Source organism: Trichogramma pretiosum, unplaced genomic scaffold (assembly GCF_000599845.2).
Source record: "Trichogramma pretiosum strain Unisexual culture from Peru unplaced genomic scaffold, Tpre_2.0 scaffold16, whole genome shotgun sequence".
NCBI lineage: Eukaryota > Metazoa > Arthropoda > Insecta > Hymenoptera > Trichogrammatidae > Trichogramma > Trichogramma pretiosum.
Genome location: NW_019641647.1, coordinates 13,139 through 34,249, shown reverse-complemented (window position 1 = coordinate 34,249; position 21,111 = coordinate 13,139). Strand labels below are relative to the sequence as shown.

General features: G+C 37.2%; 1 protein-coding gene across 1 annotated transcript; it reads left to right on the top strand.

Moving 5' to 3' along the window:
* Positions 1–5,715: 5,715 nt before the first annotated feature.
* On the top strand, positions 5,716–20,613 carry LOC106659372 (F-box only protein 32). Its single transcript, XM_014381904.2, has 7 exons — positions 5,716–6,444; positions 15,449–15,504; positions 15,581–15,630; positions 16,087–16,273; positions 16,567–16,742; positions 16,851–17,101; positions 17,243–20,613. Exons 1-7 carry the CDS (start codon positions 6,323–6,325, stop codon positions 17,439–17,441), a joined length of 1,041 nt encoding a protein of 346 aa, XP_014237390.1. The 5' UTR covers positions 5,716–6,322; the 3' UTR covers positions 17,442–20,613.
* Positions 20,614–21,111: the final 498 nt, after the last annotated feature.

Genomic DNA, 21,111 nt, shown 5'->3' with positions numbered 1-21,111 from the left:
CATCCATACCCTCTGTCTCTCTGGCGTTGTTTTTCTTTTTTTTCTGTTTTTTGAACACTGCTTGTAGCACTGCAGGGAAATTCATCAGCTCTCTCGAATGCAGGCACATGTGCCTTGCGTATATATACACACACACATAAACGGACAACTGACAGACGTCCGCTGTCAGTGCAACTTTGCGTACGGCATATATATATATATTTATACACACAAAGGCAAAAAGACACCACATGCTCGCATCCGCACACCGACTGCTGCATATAATATGTGTATATATTACTATGGGTGTACGAACCTTTGCAAACGGAAGACGGAATGAGACAGCAGCAGAAGTAACAGTACGCCAAGAGTACCGGCAGCAGCAGCTTTCTAGGAATCATCGTTACTCCCCGGCGTCGCTGCCCCGTGGGGGCTAATCGACCGTAATCTCGACTCTCGGAATACGTACAAGCACTAAATTATCGACTGTCGCGTCAATGCTGATTGGCTATATCGCGATGTCAACTGCCAAAACACGCTTATTTTGTAATTTTTTTAAACCACTAAAATGCACTCGCGTTCTCACACAATTCGATGCACTTTCGATACTTATTCACCGTTCTAAACTCCAAATGCGCTCAAGACACTCGGCGATTAAATCACTCTTAACTTTATAAACACTCTACAAATGTCTCGTTTGCGCGAAGTAATTATCACATTCTCGACACAAATTCGAACGTTATTTATAAGCTGTGGCTGTCAATTATACCTGTGAGTGGTATCTCACAAAGTAATCGTTCAGAGCTGAATTGATGAATATTCAAACGCGTCTGACTAAAATTCAAATCAAAATGAGTTTTTGTCAAGTAAATCATAAACAATTAAATTGGTCGAACACCTGTTCGTCCGGCTCGTACGGTCTATATAAGCCGAGTCGCACGTGGCTGGCCGACGATTAATTAGCGCTCACCGAAATCACTGAAGGCGTTCGAGCTTTTGTAAACACTCCACACTTTACGTACTAAATTTTTAGTTCCTGTATTGGGAAGAAAAGTACTGCAATGCTATTGAGAATTTTTATTATAAATAAGCTTCCAGCAGAACTGGATCGCACGTTGTACACAAATCGAGTATGAAAATGCAAAATTTATCAAATGGCAGTAGAAAAGGTTGGTATATCTATATCATCGGGACAGAGAATGCCGGCAACAGCCGCAGCAAAAGGAATCGCCTCGCTAAACGGACGAAAGGAGCGTGACGCGCTCGGCTCGACGTTTTGCGCTATACTGAAGCCAAGTGCACAAGCGGGAGAAGCGACCCCCGGCTTAGCTCCGGTATATAGTGCGTATATATACTTGCATGTGCGCGCGGAACGGTAGATAGGATTCGCGCGCGCTCGGCACGCGCCTACTCGGCTGTGTAGTGTGCGAGCGGCGCAGCAGACACAGCCACCTGGGGGCTGCTGCCACCGCCGCCGCTGCAGCTATACAAAATACAACATATACATAGATACCCGCTTACATGTACCTTTGTCGTGGATCTTGCTCGCAAGTATAACTGTATAGACGCATTTATTCGGGGAAGGAAATTTCCAGTAGGAGATAACTTTGTCTGTTATGTTATAAATGCAATCCGCTCCTCGTGCAGCTCCTTCACAGCCAACGAGACTTCACCGTGTGTTGCTCTATGCGTAAAGAAGCGAGCTCGTCGCTCGGTATACTTCAGAAAGGATACACTCGAGTGATATGTGCACTGCGTGCAAGGCAGAGCAGCAGCAGCCTGTCTTCGTCTCTGCTATATACGTCGCAACAAGTTGCAGTTCCCGCTTACACATACTGTTATGATTCAAAATACTAATATACGTCTTGGTAGAATAATAAAGGGATGCGAGTGCATGTTATCGTACAGCAGTTGAGCGAGTCGAGCCGAGAGGATGAATTTTCAATCGATTATTTATCTTCTTTTCCACCTCTTGTTTGACCATGATGAAATCTTCATTAAGATTATAGCATACATAAATACTTTTTGAAAATGATGCAGTTAAAATTCATTTTATAAAAATTGTTTACCGTCATATAAAGTAAGTACATGAATTCAAAAATAAAGGATCATAAAGTGTAAGCGATACGAAAATAACGACCATTACAATATCAATTGAAGAATATTAAGGTGAAAACATTACAGAAAAATTGCCCGGAAAAGTATTTTCTAAAATTTATATACTAAGGTTATAAACACTAAACATGTTTCTCGTGTTTATAGCTGTACACCATGGTATAAAATCAAATTGTACCTATGATTGATACATAAACATGATGGGCTCGTTGAATCTACTTTTTGTAATTCAAATTTAAGAGAATTAAAACAGAATTCTCAACGTCGATGATACGTTTTACACCTCTTAAAAGTATCTAATACTTTTTAAAAATAATCAATACGATTTATTTTCAGTGCCTAAAGCTGCTGTCAGACACATCGGAGCTCGACGAATCTCTCATGTAGCAAACTCTCTGAAAAAGTATTTCGTATTAAAGAAGAATAGAACGTGAAAAATAAAAACGTAGACAATCTCCCGGTACCTTTTGATAATGCACTATGCAAGAGGAACTGGTCGGAGTATCCATTGAAGTTTTGTGTTTTAGTCGGGTCTTTCGTTTTCTAAAAATATTTAAAAAACTCAAAATCAAAGTTAAATTAAACGTTTTATAACGTACTTGGACAGTTTTTTCTGCTTTCGATCGCGAATAGTCTCTCGACTCTCATATTTGTAAGCTGAAAATTTATCGTTCTCGTGCTGTTTGCTGCATTTTCCAGAGCAGTGCACATTATCCGTCCACCAATCTTTGATTTTTTTGCCCATACTTTTGCTGGAAGACGCGGATGGGCAAGTTTCCAGATCACCGAAATTTTGATTCTCGTACAGAACGTTCACCCTGACAATGTAAACATGGTATGGCTCGAGGATACCAAGAAAGAATGTATATTTGGTCAGAAAAGACTCGAATTGCGCAGACTCACCGAGGTACTGGCGATTTGCAAGGCGAAAGTTCGGAGGAATGTTTGCGCAGAGACCGATAACAGCAAAGACTACAGCAAACGAGAAACCAGACAATCGCAGCAGTCAATAGCGCAATTACGATTAGCTGAGATGTATTGAAAGTTTCGGATGCAGTTTTCGAATCTAAAATTATTTTTCGTTTCAGCAGGTATGCAGAGAGCCACAAATTAATATTCTCTACCTTCGTTTGGTGTAATGTTTTCTTTGGGCGTATCATCGAGGGTTTGATTACGAATCGGTATAGGCGAAGATTTTTTGTCATCATACTTATTTCCCGATATTACTTAAAAATTTTGAAAATTTTGAAAACTAATGAAAAATTACCTATAAAATTTTAAGCTCGTTTTTTTATACCTGCGAGAAGTGCCATAACTCTCAATATTTCTCCGAAAGCTGGATACCATCTATCATCCTTTAATCGTGGATATACCTTTACGAAAAATCGCAAATTTATTCAATTTTTTTAATGGGGCAAGTATTTTTAACAGGATATGTTTTATTGCGTACTGATTGCAGTAACCACTCGTGAAATTTCTTATTAAACCCTGCCAAATTTTCTTTGTAATTGTTCATCGACATTATGCAATAGACAGAAGTGATGTAGTATCGAGTCAATACAGCAACTGATTCTTCGCTGTACAGCGACCACAACCGGCGATCTTTTAATGGTAGAGCAATGCTGAAAATCGCACGTGTTACCCAACAAAGAAAAATATGATGATAATTGAAACATATGCATTAGTCACCTATTAGGTCTTGAATCGTCATCAAAATAAGGTAGATATAATTCAAACGATTGTACAGTATTTCGAAAATTTCCATTTTTGCACGACGCACCTTGTGCAAAAACAATTCAAATAATTTCATAATAACTTAAAAGGCGAATTATTTATAACAAATGTTGATACCTCTGTAATGTTTGTGTCTTTTCTTCAACCATCGCTTCTTCTTTTTTCTACGCTTTCTTTTTAAACACTTTTTCCGCGGCATTGCTAATAATTTTATCACTTTATTATTACTTTATATTAGTTAGTGCGTTAAGCTTATAGAGTAAGCTCCTCACCCGTGTAGTTAAAAATCAACAGATCACAGGCATTTTCAACCGGATCTAATGTTAAATTTAGAGGAGTAACGTTACTGAACAAATCAATATGTTCAGGACTCATCCAACCTTCTCCAGTTGTAATCAAAAAAGCTTTAATTTCTACAAGTAGTCGAAAAAGTTTGACCGTATTACAATACTTGACTTTTCCTGCATAGAAGGCTGCCTTGGTCAACGGAGCAATGTAAGTATGCAGATATCCCCCCATGGCATCCGCTAAAGATCGAAGCATTAATCGTCGAGCGTTTCCGGTTGATAATTCATTAACGTGCTCGAGGCAGGTATTGAAATAATCCAGAATATCGGCAATGGTCTGGTCGTTTTGAATACTACTAGAATTGTCAAACTGAAAAGCCGAAACGTTCTCAGTTACTTAATTATTTCAATTATTCTCGCAAGACAAAATTTAAAAAAATGTTTACTTTTGGAAGAAGATTTTGAAACTCTCGGCGACCGTTCAAAACAATCAACTCTTCATCGGTCCAGCAACGTTTGCTCAGATCGCTCTCGTCGAACAATACTGTCCCTACGTTGGTCAGGTCGTTTACGGGGGGTAGCACACTTGCACTACACACACACAGCAATGACAGATTTGTAAAATCTCTAGGTTAAAATAGCCTCTTTGAAAAGTAATTCTTACCAGTTGCTTTTATACTGTAAAAATGACGTAAACAATATTATGATCAACACGAGCCATTGGCCCATGCTCGAAAAACGAGGTCACCAGCTTTAATTTTTTGGGGTTTCATAACGGTTAGAGCAAAATATCTTTGACAATTGTGATAGATAAGTTCAGTTCAGCGTTGCTTGAACTCTGAAGTCGATCGTAAACACGCAAACACATGTTTGCTTTCTTCTAACCTTAGTTATTACGAGCTTGCGAAATTGAGTGCATCTCATGACTGAACTTTATTATCATACGCTACGATATTTGAAAATTTGATTGAAACGAAACTCCAACATAAAATGAAACGATCAAGGTGCTGCCACTCATGGTGCAACGAATGGACTGGAAGTGTCACATTGATCGTTTACTCTTCATAACAAACTTTTATATCAGATTTTCTGATCAAAATTTATTCATACTTTTCATTTGATTCTTTCAACTTGATGAATGAAAGCTTTGACTTGTATTTTTATTAAATTTAAGTCAATGGATGTCAAAAAGTTGTACAGGCCGTCTTACTCTATATGTAAGTGTATGCTTTATCTTTGGCGCAAACGCAGTGCGGCGATATCCTCGGATGTATAATAACGCGCAATATCGCGAGCGTACCATCGAGCGGTAATGAAACTCTGTACCGAGAAAAAGTATTGTAGCAGTGAGGGATGGCGCCACTATCCGCTCGAGATGCAGCGAATGCAGCTAGAAAATAGCTTGGCACAACTCAGCTGATCGCCGCTCGACTGCATTACATTATTAGTCGCGCTCGGAGCGTGACGTCACACGCAGCGCAATTCTATCAAAGCCATGCGCATGGCCGTCGATGCGAGCAAAACTGCTGCTGGAGAGAGTGCACACATACACTGCAGCCCAACCGTATAGAGGTACTCTCGCGTATGCGTGTGCATATAGTCTGGCAGTCTGACAGCACGAACACAGGCCGAGCACGCTCGCGCCGAGCATCGACCAATTCAGACTCTCGCTTGCGCTCTCGTCGTCGTCGTCGTCGTCGTGCAGCAACAGCGATACAGTCTCGCGCGAGCCCAGCACCAGTGGCAGTTCGTGGCTAAGGCATCGTCGTCGCTGCTGCCAGTTCTCGCGCCCGATTCCACCTCGAGGACTCGGATCTGTCCGGCTCGGTAGTCGTGCGAGAAGCAGGAACCTCGTCTCCAGAAGGAGGCTTTCCACGCGCGGGGGGCACCAGTTTGTGCTGGTGCTGCTACTGCTGCTAGTGCGGTACGCGCGCGCTCCTTTGTCGTCGCGGTCTTCGAGTCGTTCCGCCTGCAGTTCAACAACGTCCGAGCGAGCTGGCGACGAAAGAAAACACCAACGTATCGCTGTTGGCCATTCGTGTAAAACGCGGACGGGTGACTGCACGAGAGCGCGCGCGTACGCGAAATTTACCAATAAAAATATCCAATAAAACAAGGTGCTCGCTACTGTGTTTCCGCGCGACTCGTCTCAGCAGCAATTACAGCAGCTAGAAAACTAGTCCAAAGGCAGCTCAGCTCTTGACAAGATGCCGTTTATATCGAAGGATTGGCGCAGCCCTGGCGAGGAATGGGTCAAAACCGTCGAAGGTTGGGAGAAGAAAAAAATTCTCGAATGCGCCAACCATAAAACTCTATCTCTCCTGCTCAGGTGAGTCCATCGCGCGATATGTCATTGTGCCAGCTACAGCTGTCAAGTAGACGCACAGCTTGAACTTGCAAAAAGGTCTTATTGATAGCTTGTCACTGGCTCGTAAATCGCCAGCTGCGTAGATCAACAAATTCTTTCCAAGACGCGTCGAGCGAGTAAAAGTTCCTTTCAGAACGAGTGCAGGCGCCTAAGGTACGCAAACAGCACGAGTGCACTAGCTGCCGTAGACAAAGAAAACGACTACGCGAACAACGGCATCGATATATGTGCGTGCATAGGCCAATAACATGCCTCGCAGCTTACGCACTAAACCGAGCATTATACACTCTCTGCAGTCTAGCTATACGTATGTATGTGTGAACTCCAGTCGATCGAACGGCCTCGAAAAGGTTGCATTTACTGCGTATATCGTACTCACACTCATCCCTTGCTGCCCTTCGCACGAAACGAAAAGCTTCGCGCGCGCGCCGAACCTCTTGTCTGGTTTCGCATCTTTGTTTTTGCCTCTATTGGCTTCGAACCCGAGCAGGCGCACGCAGCGCAGCAGGTTGGACGAGCTTTTTCTTTCCAACATTTCTTTTAAAAATGGCAGCGACAGTATAGCAGAACGTAGGCGCAGACGAAGTCTTTTGCTCTCCGTCTCTCTTTCTCTGCTTCTGCTTGGCCGATGGCTCTAGCCGTCTGACGGTCTGACACACGCACGCGCGCAATATACAGACGCGCACAAACGCAGAGACAGTGAACTCGGGCCATCTCGCAGAGCGCAGCGCACTCGCTTTGTTTGTTTACATCGGATATGCGTAGGTTGCTTCGTTGCTGCGTCAGCCGTATGGCCGCGACAACGTGCTCTTCTCGAATCTCGAGGCAGCAGCAGGAGCCTACGCACGGTGCACACATGCGCTGCACACCGAAGGAATAATTTATTCCATCTTCGTTACGTATTCCACTCGCGGGCTTTTTTTGCGCACCGTCATTCGCCGCCACTGTGTTTTGTATGTGCTCGCTTACACCCTAACCTAACCTGTCGAGGATGTGCACAAAACGCATCGATGCACCGAATGTTATAATGACCGAGCAACGTATGCATCGTACGATAGAGCCGAGCAATTCGAGACAATCGAATTTTTTACTTGCCGCAGTTGCAACCAGCACCGACCTCTCGAAAATTAATCTAATAACTGCTAGTTACGCTTTCACTTTTACAACGCACAACTCGGCACAGCAGCAGCTGCTGCTCTTAGGAAATTGGACGAAGCGAAACTTGCATGCGTGTGGGTACTTATTTTTCGCGTGAATTATACTTTCCTAAGCTTGCCTGAAGTCTAGAATGAGGAAATTCTGCTCAAGCGCGTTAATGAAGTGGCCTATTGAAATTTTATGAGGATGTAAGAAGTCTGTGGTAGCTTGCACGATTCCTCGAGTACTGATTTTTATAAACGTACAATTGAGAAAATTTTCTAATCTAATGCTGATCAGCTGATCCGGTTATTTTTTGATGATGAATAATAAAAGTCGATTAAAAGAAAATAATAATTAAAAATGCTTATTTTATCAGTTACATCAGAAATACACGTAATGAGTGTAATGATGATAATATTCGTATCTTATAGAAGCGATGGAAGCTCTTAAATTGAAAATTTTTCCTACGAAAAATCAGTAGAGCTTAGAATGTATTACAAAGCAGAAAACAGATGGACATGCGATTACGACTCGCATATATATACTATTTCTTTTTTCAAAAGAAAGTGCACAAAGAAGTTAACGGAACTCGTCATGAGTTGAAAAACATTTGTTTCTTCTTACTTTTCCTGATGCTTTTTCAATGCCTCCATTGCTACTGTCGTTATTTCGCTCTTTGTTTCTTTTCGCTCTCGAATCTACAATTTACGGGCTTCGCACTTGGCAATGCGCGTACGTAAACTGAATGTTATGAAAAGTCACGTCCTTGCCAATGCTAAACAACGACCACTTATTCAATTAGAAATTCTGAAATTTTATCTAGCTCTAATTAGAAAGTTTTTGCCCTAAATTCTGACTGTTTTAAAAAAATGCTTCAATTTTTTTTATTGCATTTCATTCTTGCAAACCATACCTTGCATAGCATATTTGAATAACTTTTTACAGTAAATCTTTACGCAATTTATACTCAACTATCTCCATGCATACCAAATTAAATTTTTTGCTGCGGTATATTTCGATTGCCCGAATAATGATAAAATTCTCACTATTTCTTAGGTCTATTGCTTCAATTATGTTGATATTTTTCAAAACTTGACGCACAGAACAATAAACACTTCCTGATTGCAGAGAAAGTTCGAATAATTTCGTTTTTTAATATTATTATGGTTACCTAAATCATCGAAAAAGTTATGAATCGTGAACATAATCTAAAGTAAGACTAATGAAAATTGTACTCAATCATGCAATATATGCAATAAAAGAAATTAAATTTATTTTCTTGTGTCATTTTTTCGCGAATGAGTAACTACCTCGAACAGAAAAGCAATTCATTTCAATATACTTTTTGCTGAATTTTAATAGCTGTGATTATTTGAAAGTTAAAATTTATGAGTAGAAAATTGCATCTAGAAACTACAGTTTGGGTCCACCTGTTCGTAAAATTTCATTCGTTAAAATGGAATAATATTCGTACGGATGTTACATCGAAAATTCTAACTCAGCTGTATAATTAATTTTATGGGCTCGAGCGATTGTGAAGCACACTGAATGTTTGAAATATTCGTTCATCGAATATGCAATAAATCGCATAGATCACGAAAATAAGGAAAATGATTGAACTTCTTCTATCACGCTTTCTAATTCTCCTCGAAAAATCATTCGACCATTGTTTACAGTTATGCCGTTGATCTTATCGCTGCGTGAATATAAAAAAAAATTTGTATATATTCCTATACAAAGATAATGCGGCAGTTCAGATTTTGTAGAACAAAAAATCCTTATGACTGGTGGCTAGAAAAATGGCCGTTAATTAGTTTAGAAAGTGTGGTACTTGGTTACATTCAAAATGCAGATCCTTGGAAAATTTTAATTCACTCGTGTGCGCAACGAGCAAAATTAATGGTTAGCTTAGTTCACTATTTTCTTGGCTTCTGCAGCATGAAAATACTTATTAGATTTAATGTTACACATATCCACGCAGGCGCGCGCCCGCTCAGCACAGCAGCATTAAAGTAACGTTTATACAATTATTGTACATTATGATATCAAACATTTTTCTCGGATCGACTCGGTTAAAGCCTTGACCGTGGCACGATTCACGAATGAGTCTCTTAATGACTCTCTACTAGCGCACGCCTGTACATGCATGAATATTTGTAAACATGCTCGATAAATATAAAATTCGTCGATAAATACGAACTACATCGTAATAAGCGTCTAAGATACGTTTCTAATCGGCACATCGGAAGTTGGTTGCAAACGAGTCGTCTGTAGCCGCAGCAGCCGCGATAGGATCATTGTTTCGGGAAAGTAACTAGTCAACGAGCTAACCGCATACACGCGGAGAGGAAGAAAGATCGTTCGACTGATATAAGAAAGAAAAAAAAACCCTTACGATGCATCTGAAAGTGTGTGGGTTGGATGAGAGCCGAGTGAGAAACGTATCCCTCTAGTAGGAGCAAATGCAGTAACAGATATTGCATACATATTGCGGTGACCTGCAACCCACTGATAAAGTGGGTCGCGACCCAGCTGTGCACATACAGCAGCAGCATATAAAGCTTCGTATAGGCAGTACTCCTCTGTGTGTTATATACACACACGCACGTGTGCCCATTTTATCGGACCATTTTTTTTACACCTATGTGTGTGGGTATGTGCATCGTTGACTATATTCGATACACATTATATTCCACCTATGTCGGCAAATCTCTCGCTGCATCGTATATTTCAATACCCATGAACAGCCATTGACCCTTTCCGTAACATGCGGTCGAGTGGCTTTTTCTACCTAATTGAGTTATACGATTACTCGAGTATAGAGTTTACGATCATTCATTAAGAAAAGTCAAATAAATAATTGAATTGATTTGACGAAATTTAGGACTGATATACCTTTTATGATTAATTTGATATTTTTCCGCGGGTTGAATGAAAAACTTATCTCACAATACAACGAATTTAAATTACACTCAAAATTGAATAGCATAATGGTATCGCGCATGCACTAAATCGAAGCAAAAACAGCCAGTGGCAATTGCGCGGGCGGCGGTGAATTTCTCGTGCTATTTAGTGTCCTTGATACCAACACGCACGACATATTCGTGCAGTACCCGTTTGTACACGTGCACGCAATACAATAAAAGAGAAAGAGAGAGATTTAGAAAGGACAATATGAATACATAATCTCGAATTTTTTTCGCGGTTTTCGTGCGTGCTTCGTTACTATTTTCATTCTGAAAAGCCACGCTGCTGCACACGTGTACACTGAAAAAGCAAAATGCGTTCAATTGGACTATTGCGTTTCTCTCAGGAATTGGGATACGATAGAAGTTTTTTTAGATTTAAATTGCAATGTCTGATAGTTCGGAGTAAGACTATTTAAAAACGCTACCATAGTTTTAAAACCGCAAAGCGATGATGTTAATTAGAAAAACGCACAGTATTTGAATGATGGAGATGTATGAGACCTCGAAAAAAGACCTTGATAATTTCTATCCTTGCGTCAATCTATCTCAGAATTATGTAACGTGAATATTCAGTGAGTTCGTGTACGTAAAGGCATTTTACACTTTGCAATCTATGCGATTTCTTTAAAAAATCCGATTGAAGCATATTTAAATTTTATTATATTTTAGGAAAAAAGGGTACACTTTTTATTCTTCACTAAATCCTAATTAAGATAACGATTTCGATCTCAAATGTGAAACTGCATTTTCAAGCAGTATAAGTAAACAGTATAAGTATATGAGATTTCAAATAGAATCAGGAAAAAATGTCAAAGTTTCTTCCATCCTAATTTGGAACTAGTAGACTCATTGACCTATTATATGAAGCAATATTAAATACTTAGAATAGTAAAATTTTTGCCAAGTCAATATGCAAATCTTTGCCAAGAATATATGACCTTCATTTTGAAACAGTTACGCATTTGAATATAATATGTCATATTTATGATATATTCCATCAAAATGAACATTTAATTTATAATCTCTAATACCCCAGTAAAGGACTCCGTTCTGATGATTATTTTTGAAAAAGAGCCAAAACTCGTGTTGTCATCCACCAACAAAAGTTTTCAAACTAAGAAGAGAAATCCGCGTATCAAAAGTCAGGCTTTAATTACGCCTTTTGTGCGAGGATTTGCAAATTTTTGCCTCGTGTACACTTTACCAAACTCTTGATCGTGTCTCTATTTTGAACCCGCATAGACAACAGTTTTTTTCATAATTTTTGTAATTTTTTTCCAAATAAAATTATAATTTTAATCCTAATCGTTTTATTTCAAAAAAATAAATCTAATTAATATAAGAGCCATTGCGATTATAGATCGAATTGAACCCTCTTAGAGCCAACTTCATGTGAGTACAAGAAATATTTTAGTGTCATCTATATACGCCCTCTGTAGTTAATAATATCTTTCATATATTAAATGACATACTCATAAGAGTTCCATGCGCGCGTAGCGCGCACATATTAAAGTCTAGTTATATGTCATACAAATAATAACAGATAAATTTGTTAAAATCTCAACATTTCTTTTAAATTTATAGCGGCGCGTCATCATAAGCTCTAACTTTCTTTAATGGTTAGCCCCTGGCGATGTCTGTTCATCACAAGGAAGCTTAAATAAATTACCAAGTTAATTGGCTTACGAAATATGTGAGTCAATTTCACCGTTCAACAAGGACGCAGTTTCACTAGGGCACTAAATATTATATTTTTTACGATATTCCACCCACGATCAAAGAAATGGTCAAAATATATTCAATAATTCAATAATATTAGTTGATAAATTTATTGATAAACTATCTTCAAACTTTTTTTTTTAACTGAAAGAAGATGAAACTTAATAATCAAAATAACTACTTTGGGAGATTATTGAAAGGCAGTTCAGCTTTTTGTCTATATTTCTAATTAACTATTTTCTATTTGAGAGCAAGTTTCAAGGTTGATGAAAAGAGATTTGGAATCTTCTTTTGAATACGAAATATATACAGTTAATTAAAATTAAATGATTTCATCCAACTATAAATTGAAACTAACAACAAATGGTCCAATAACATAGTAAATTAATAGTACACGAAGATCAGTAAAAGAAACCACGTGTGCTTAAATTTATCTTGCCAAACGTTGCGTTGCCATTTATTGCGGTTGGAAAAAATCGGCTCGAGTTTTCTCTAATGAGCTTTTATGCGACTAAGTACACACGATGCATACATAACGCGGCAGCCTAGCCGCGATGTCGCAGTGTACACTCGCTCGCGTGGATTCCACTTCCCTTTCATGTTCTCGCATTGCTGTTACGTAAAAGGAACTGCACGTATGTATATAAGCTCTTACGTATATAAATAATCGGGGATAAGAGTTCAAATCGCAACTGCGCAATTTTATTGAAATGAAAAAAAAATCAAGTAAGATACGAGAGTATGTTACAGAAATGCGCGTCGTGATATCGACATATTGATACGGTCTTCGCTTCGTAGCTATCACGAGCTTTTATGATATTCTTTTTTTCGTTAATTCTGAAGATAAACTTCTTCGTCTCTCGCAAGAACGGACACAAAAGATTCGAAGAAACAAGTAAAATCAGTAGCTAATATTAGACCGATCAGTCGTTGAACCAATGCGTAAGCGAGAGCTCGAATTATTTTCGGTAATTTAAAGCATCGAGCCTCGTGACATTATTCCGGTTCGAGTCTGCGCGTGCACGGTAATAGAAGCCACCGACAGTAGACCAGTCAACTAGATGCATCTAATGTCATAGAACAACGCAGAATCACGAGCAATTTTCAATGCGCGAATTTGAGGCAGCTATTGCGCACCCGCCGCGCAACGTAATGATACAAAAAGACACGGACTAGAACTGCAGACAAAGGCAAATCATTCGATAATAAAGAGTTGCCCATCTCACTCATCGTCACAATAATCATAGCAGTAATCATCGTGTCTCGCGCAGCGTGCACACAGCACAGCAGCAAAAAGTCACAATTACGCGACGTGTATTTGGTCCGCGCAATACGTGCTGCACATCTGCGCGCATATAACACATACATAAAATGTGTATAAGAAACGAACGTAGTTGTACATCACCCACGCGTGACTTGAGCGAGCGCTGCATGACCATGAGAGAGTTGACTATTCTCGCGCTTGTAGTTCTTGGAAAAACGAGGCAAAAAATTCCCTCCTCGTTCCCTTCGATCGACATTTTTCATTTTAACCTGGCATTCGAGTGAGTTTACTCACTGCGGGCGCGCACGCATGGGACTGCATTTTTTGCCGCGCGACTGCGGTGAGAATGTAGCCGATACGTGCTATGTTTCTCTTTCGCTTTCCTTTCGAATGCACCTCTGTGCATTGACTGTTTTTTTCGAGCTCAGCACGAGATGCGCTATAAGCTATGTGTTCCAGCTCCGCAATTGCCACACGTATAATGAAGCACTTGTTGCTAGCTGTATCTTGAATGAGGTTCTATTCCATTACTTTGAGCTTTTCTGAGAGGTTCAAAAATAGGTATCGTCTCATTAAAAAAAATGTTCATAGCTTGTTCAAATTTGCGTTTTATGTCTGCACTGCTCAGTAATCAATGATATGTTTCAAAACAAAGTTTTCTGTTATCGGGATTGTGAACCAAGTGATATGAGATAAAGTGTAGCTGCACAACGTACCAAGTGACAGCTTCGTCGCGACACAAGTTGATGCACGAGAAAAAATCAATCCACTCTCAGCAACCACCTAGGTTTATCCCTCGACAAAATGAACAAAACAAAAATAAAAAGAAGCGCAAGCAAAAAGCCAAGCAAGCCGAACTTTACAGCGTATAGTCTTGGGATATTCATAGGTGCACACTTAGATGTGCTGCTGCAGCTGCTGCTTCTGCACTTGTTGCGTTTTGAATGTTCTCTGAAGTATATGGGTAGGACTAGCCTAGTAGGTCGATCGATAGAAGGAAAGTGGCACTTGATATGTAAACGTTACATACGCGCGCAACTACAGCAGCACAGTTATAACGCTGATATGTAGTATGCACGTACCACCCGCCAGTGTTGGATAGAAAAAATAACCGCAAATGATACGACTACAAAATTAGAGGCGATTATAATAATAAAATCATGTCTATAAGACGATGAAGAAAAAGGGTTCGTCAAGCTTGCGCCGACTCGCTTGACACTATTACACTTGCACGACGACGATGTTCCGCGCTTGGACGTTCTTGCTTCTTGTGTGCATGTATGTATGTATGTATGTACAATGTGCACACGAATATACACAATAAATACGATATATACGTGCACACGTTATATGTATTAAAATGAATGAGAATAAAACTAAGGTCGACGGCCGTATGATTGCGCGCTAGCAACTCTTCCTAGCTATAGATATACGTACTAATTTTGTCTGCTTTTATGTCTCCCTATTTATAATAATTATTCTTTATCACTCATTACTATAGAAAGTGTGATGTCATAGCTGGAAATCAGTACTCGTTGAGTTTTATTATTTCCTATTGTTTGCGAAAATTATTTAAAAAAGTGTAACATTTTTCGACGATTGATTCTGAATAGCATTACAAATATTTCGTCGATTCATGAAAATAAAACTCTCCCTCACCTTTCAGCATTTTTGAAAAACCCGAAAAACAACAAAAAATAGAATTTTCAAAAATTGAATACAATTCTTTTAAATTTTACATCTTTTTTAATCCCTGGAGAAATAAGGCCTATTGATATTTTTTATTATATTAGTGTTCATCTGGAAAAAATTGAATTTCATAAAAATGTTTTACTTAGCATATATTTGATTTCAAAAATCGGTTTTTTTCTAGAGTCGAATCTAACGGCGATAAAAGAGAAAAGGAAAAAGATAAAGACAAAAAAAAAGGTTGGTTTTTTAATTAATTCCTGATAATTTGTCTAAATTTGTATTTTTTTAATAATATTTTTAATTGTCAATGCAGAAGATGCCGTCCAGCCACACTGTCACATCACATTGAAATGTACCCGAGAAGTAAGTAACTTATAAAACTGACTTGTACATAGTTTACTCAGTGGTTGTTTTTCTTTGAAAAAATGTCATCCATATTATTCAGATAATTGAATAAACTCTTCAAACACTTGCGATAACGAGAAAGTACTCTACAACTCGTACTTTGCCCGCATATTTCAAATCATTTTTCTTAGTCTATTATATACCGTGAATGCTTGTTTTTTATGCAAGCTCATTTAAATTGCTGTCAATATCAGGAGTACAATTACTAATAACAAAAAAAATTCGATATTCCAATATTGCAATTAGCGGGATATTATTACATGTGAATCGAACTCGTTTCGTGTGAAAAACTTAATCATCCGCCCTAACTAAATCGTTTATCGTAGGCGACAGATTTTGTATGTTACGTAGCTTTTTTTTTAAAGACCCTGTAATATTCATACGCACGAGGAGACTAATTAATTTTAATGGCAGATCGCTGGTTTTAACGGGCTAAGTGACGCGTTGAAGAGGCTCGATTTCTTGTCAGCGGTCCACGACTGTCGGCGTTTTAACTACATCGTTCGCTTACTCGATCTGTTGGTCAGCCACCGAATGGGTGGTCTCAGCGGTTGCGCTCAGCGTGTACTCTTCAATATGCTTGAAGAGGTAGCGTTAGAAGGTATGTGAACTCTATCTTTTGTCATTATATAAGTTTTTCGTATTAATTACTGCACGAGAAATCATGGTCAAAGCAGAATTCAAATTTGATTTGACGTTAGAACAATAATGAAATCATAAAGCCAGAGCTTGCTGGTAAACAATACAACAGTTCTATATTGCAATGAAAGATTATAAATTATTGATTTTACATGCATGAACTAACAATAAGCGTGTACTTTGATAAAGCTAAGCTTTCTTTGATTAATAATAAATGTGTCTTCAGACTATTAATCATTATTCTATTTGTTTCAGTGTCCTTATCACAACAGCAAACAGGAAGATTGCGCAGACTTATCGAAAGAGTTCGAGCTTTTAGTGCAGGTTGCTGTTGGGGTGGAAGACCACTAGGATCAGTAATTTTATGGGAAAAACACAAAGCGGCTTTGGACAGAATATTGCACATCGCATCCTCCATCCAAATTACTCAGGTACACAGAGCCATTATTTATGTTTAAATTCTCTCATTGCTAGATATGAAATAGACAGGTACGAAAAATTCGAACGATCGTATTTTAATGAAATGTTTTTCGCCACAGCCGGATGAAGAGCAACAACCTCAATGGTCGGATCTACCAGCCGAGTGTCGACGCGAGGTGTTGTTGCGTTTGAGCGATCCCCGGGACATCGAGGCATCGTCCGAGGCTTGCGAACACTTAGCCGTCCTGGCACAGGAGCAAAGGATCTGGCGGGAACTCGCCCAGTATCACTTTACGCCATTGCAGATCGCCACTGCCCGACGAAACAATCCCGACAAAGACTGGAAATGTATATTTACTATTGCCCGGAGGTACGTGCGTACTATTTCGTTTATCGATCTTTATAACACAATAAAAATATTCTTATCGAGTGATGAAGTTCAAATGATCGAACCAGTACAGGCGAACAAACTCGATTAACCCGCAATCGAACATACGCATTTTATTTTAAGGTCTTACGGGCTACGAGAAGAATATGCGGAAATGATACAGCTGTGTCGAAATTGTCGCTGTCTATTTTGGCGATCGCTTGGACATCCGTGCATCGCAGATCAAGATCCGGCCTTTCAGGAGAAACTTGCCGACGTCGATCGAGCCTCTCTTCACGTGCCCATTCCACCACAAACCTTCCTCAAATTTTTCTCTCTGTGAATACTTACTATATAGTATAGAGTCTATAAGTATATTTAATTATAAATACACGATTAAAAAAATGCACTTCTACGTTACTACTAAATGTATATTATAAATATTGAGAAAATAACTTTAAAAAGCCCGTGCTGCATGAATCATTGCAGGGTATACTATAAACGCGTGGTTGTATTTTGTTTGTCACTGCGATAATTGCATATGCATGAGAAAGTGAAAATTGCGAAGCAATGTGTATAAAGTATGTACGTAAGTTATAAATTGTGAGCAAGTGCGTTAATCGCTACAGGAAGAGAAAAAGAGATAAAAAGTTGTAAGAAAGAAGAATACAAAGACAAGAAGTCGTGTATAAATCGAGCTTCAAAAGCTGCACGATATACCATTGATTCCCGCGATAATTTTTTACGCAAGTTTTATTATCGTCGTCGTATTTTTATTATTTGCTAAGTTTATAAACAGTGGGTACGAAAATTATTCTGCTCATGAACTATAAATATATATATTTGTGTAGCGCGAGTCACAAGCTTTCCATGTTGTGCAGGCACAGCGCGTTTACAGTTCGTTCGCACTGTGCGATAGATGCTCTCAAAATGCATCTTCCGTAAAATGCTGTGTACTTTTTAATGATGGGCACTCAATGTGATGCATTTTTAATGTAATATTTCAATCAGAATCGTGCCCTATAATTTACTTTGTTAGAAATCCTATTTTTGCCATGAACTTTTGTATGAACTTAGATATAATTTTTAAGTTAACTTTTGTCGCGAGCGTTATCGATTTTTATCTCTTGATATTGTAATTTAAAAAATTATAATTAGAGTTGGAAGACAGATTTATTATTATAATTGCTAATTTCTAAAAACTTAAGAGTTCGAAAGAGTTTATGAAATGTTTTCATGGTAACGAAACCATTACAAAATTATCCAATACGTTAATGAAGTAGAAGACCAAATAAACGAACACCTTCCAAAAAAATCAGAATGATACATAAGTTAATATATTATACTAATTGGGTGATTCTAAAAAGTAATCAACTACTCGAAATGAGAACAAAGAATATTTATCCCAGCAATGAATGGATTGAATAATTTATTTTTTGTTATGACTTCTCTCGACGCTCGATTATAATTTGTTGTTGAATTTATAATATGTGATACACAAATAGAAATATATCATTCCTGCCAGAGATCGAAAAGATTTTCATTTCAATGTAAATGAACTAAATTAAACGCAATGGTCCATATCAATGCTGTTTTTACCAAGATCGAAAAGAAAATCGAATCTCTGTTATCCAAACTTAATTGGAATTAAAATTTTTTAAAGTTAATGGCTGAAAATAAAATGTTTAATAAAAAATGTCAAGAAAATCGACCGATATCCGTGTAGCTCAAACAGTTTTATTTATTCTTGCATAAGCAATTTAAAATCTATCATGTAGTTTAATTAATTCAATATGTTTTGGTGCTTTAGGTGGCTAAGTAGTTATTTGCAGGAATATTTTGGATTCTATTATTTTAAGTCTTCTTGGAATTTAGCGGTCAAATTTGATTTTTAATTTTTAATTTTTTTAACCGATTTTTCTGGGTAAAGAACTACTAAAATTGATATTTTCAATGGTTAACAGTTAAAAATATATTAATTCTGTGATGAAAAACATTTAAAGTCTATCGGACTTTGTAACAATATATTATAAAATAATGTTCAATATTTTTACTTCTCTGAAAGTAAGCAAACTAAATTGCTTCTTTATTTATTCTCGGCCTACGCAGATCCTCGATGAAATCTAACATCACTGGCAGAAAATCGAATTCACATAGGACTAAGTTACAAACAAATTAAATACGATAGATAAAACCTTATTGCAAACCAGGAAATGAACTAAAATTTCAAGTGAACAAGTAAAGGGGTTTCACTCAATATTTCTAAAATTTTGGAGAGTAGGTTATCGATCAAAAGTCTACATGGGTAAAACGCTCCAAAATGCTTATTTTGTTATTTATGGTGGACTGAAGTTACGAAAAAATTGAGTATTTATACACAAATATAAACGTGACTTTCTTAAATACATAAATTTGTGTTTATATAAATCTATATGAACTAGAATTTGAATGTATGTATCTTCATAGATTCTAGTCCAGGATGATACATATTTTATTGCGATACATATTGTGATGTATATTATATGTATATTAGTGTAAGACATATAATATTGAAGGTATTTATGAAAGTCACGTTTATAAGACGTACATGAACATTTTAATATTTTTTTTAACTTAAGCCAACTGTAAATAAGAAAGTAAATATTTTGGAGAGTTTTGTTGAAGGCGACTTCTGAACCACAAGTTGTGAAAAATTAACCTCCGAAATTTAGTAATGTTAATTGAAACCCAATTTCCACTTGAAATTTGAGATGTCATTTATCTTGCAGATAAAAAAATTATATTATCGGTACAATTATATTAAATAAATACTTTTATAATTTGATACGTTTTTCATAGTTCTTAGAGAATTTTCTATTCATTATTGAAAAAACCTTTTATTGAAAATCGTTTATGATATTTAACTTAAGGATCCAAATACAATCAATTTTTCATATTATTGAATATGCAATTGAACTTTGTTTTCGTACAGAGTATTCAAGGTACTCTTTCAAAAAGTATTTAAATTAAATTGCTTCATTCATGGTTATAATAATTACCAAACTGTAGTGATATTTTATACTGGGTCGGTGTATTAAATATTAAAAATCTGTGTTGAATATTTTTTATGTGAATACTATCCAAAAATGATTACAGTTGCTAAAATTAAACGTTTGTGAATGTGATAAACTTCGGGGATGTAGAATATGTAGCAACTGCTTTGAGTGCGTTTAGCAAAATGATATATTTCGCTACATAAATGATTAGTTATCAGGTATGAATAAGTACTGCCAAATTGGAAATGCTATTGCATTTGTGTGAAATGACATTCTTAAAAATTTTGGTTTAAAACCAAAAAAGATTCTTTTGATACAATTTTTTTAATTTCTAAATATAATTAAAAAGAACATGTTGCATGACCTTCATACTTTGCTATCCTAGTCATTCTACAGGGTGCAGCATGAAAAAATATTATCATTAATTTGTAAGGATGAATAATTCCAATGTAAAAAAATTTCTGTTGCAGTGGATAAAAATGATTGACATCGCAAATTATTAAATCTTTAAGCTTGTAAAATTAATCAAGCACTGTCTTTAGAGAAAAATTACGAAATCCGCAAAACTCCTGCAGGGTTTTCGCTTTAAATTAACTGTGGGATAAGTATGATGAGTTATACGTAGTCTTGATCTACAAATTATACTTAAAAAAGCAAATAAATAAAAAAATAGAACAAACGAAGCTGTTGGTACAATTTCAACTAAATAGAAAATGTATAGAGAGATATAATACAAAATGCTCTTAAATAAAAAAAAATCTATTCAAATATATTTATGACAAGATTGATCATTATTTATTTTAATACTTTACAAGAGTACTAAAAAAACTTCAAGTCGATTAAAATAAAATATATATAGAACTAGAGATTGTATTGTAAAAAAATTGTAAATTCATCTGTACCTGTAATCTGACTCCTAATAAAGAAAACTTTAAATAACCCATTTTTTGTTATGGTTCCATCAAAATAAAAGAAAAT

Excerpts from the sequence above, each read along its gene's own strand:
- LOC106659372 (XM_014381904.2), top strand. The coding sequence starts at position 6,323 with ATGCCGTTTATATCGAAGGATTGGCGCAGCCCTGGCGAGGAATGGGTC. Across the intron at positions 6,445-15,448 it reads ACTCTATCTCTCCTGCTCAG|AGTCGAATCTAACGGCGATA; the intron begins GTGAGTCCATCG and ends GTTTTTTTCTAG. Across the intron at positions 15,631-16,086 it reads CATTGAAATGTACCCGAGAA|ATCGCTGGTTTTAACGGGCT; the intron begins GTAAGTAACTTA and ends TTTTAATGGCAG.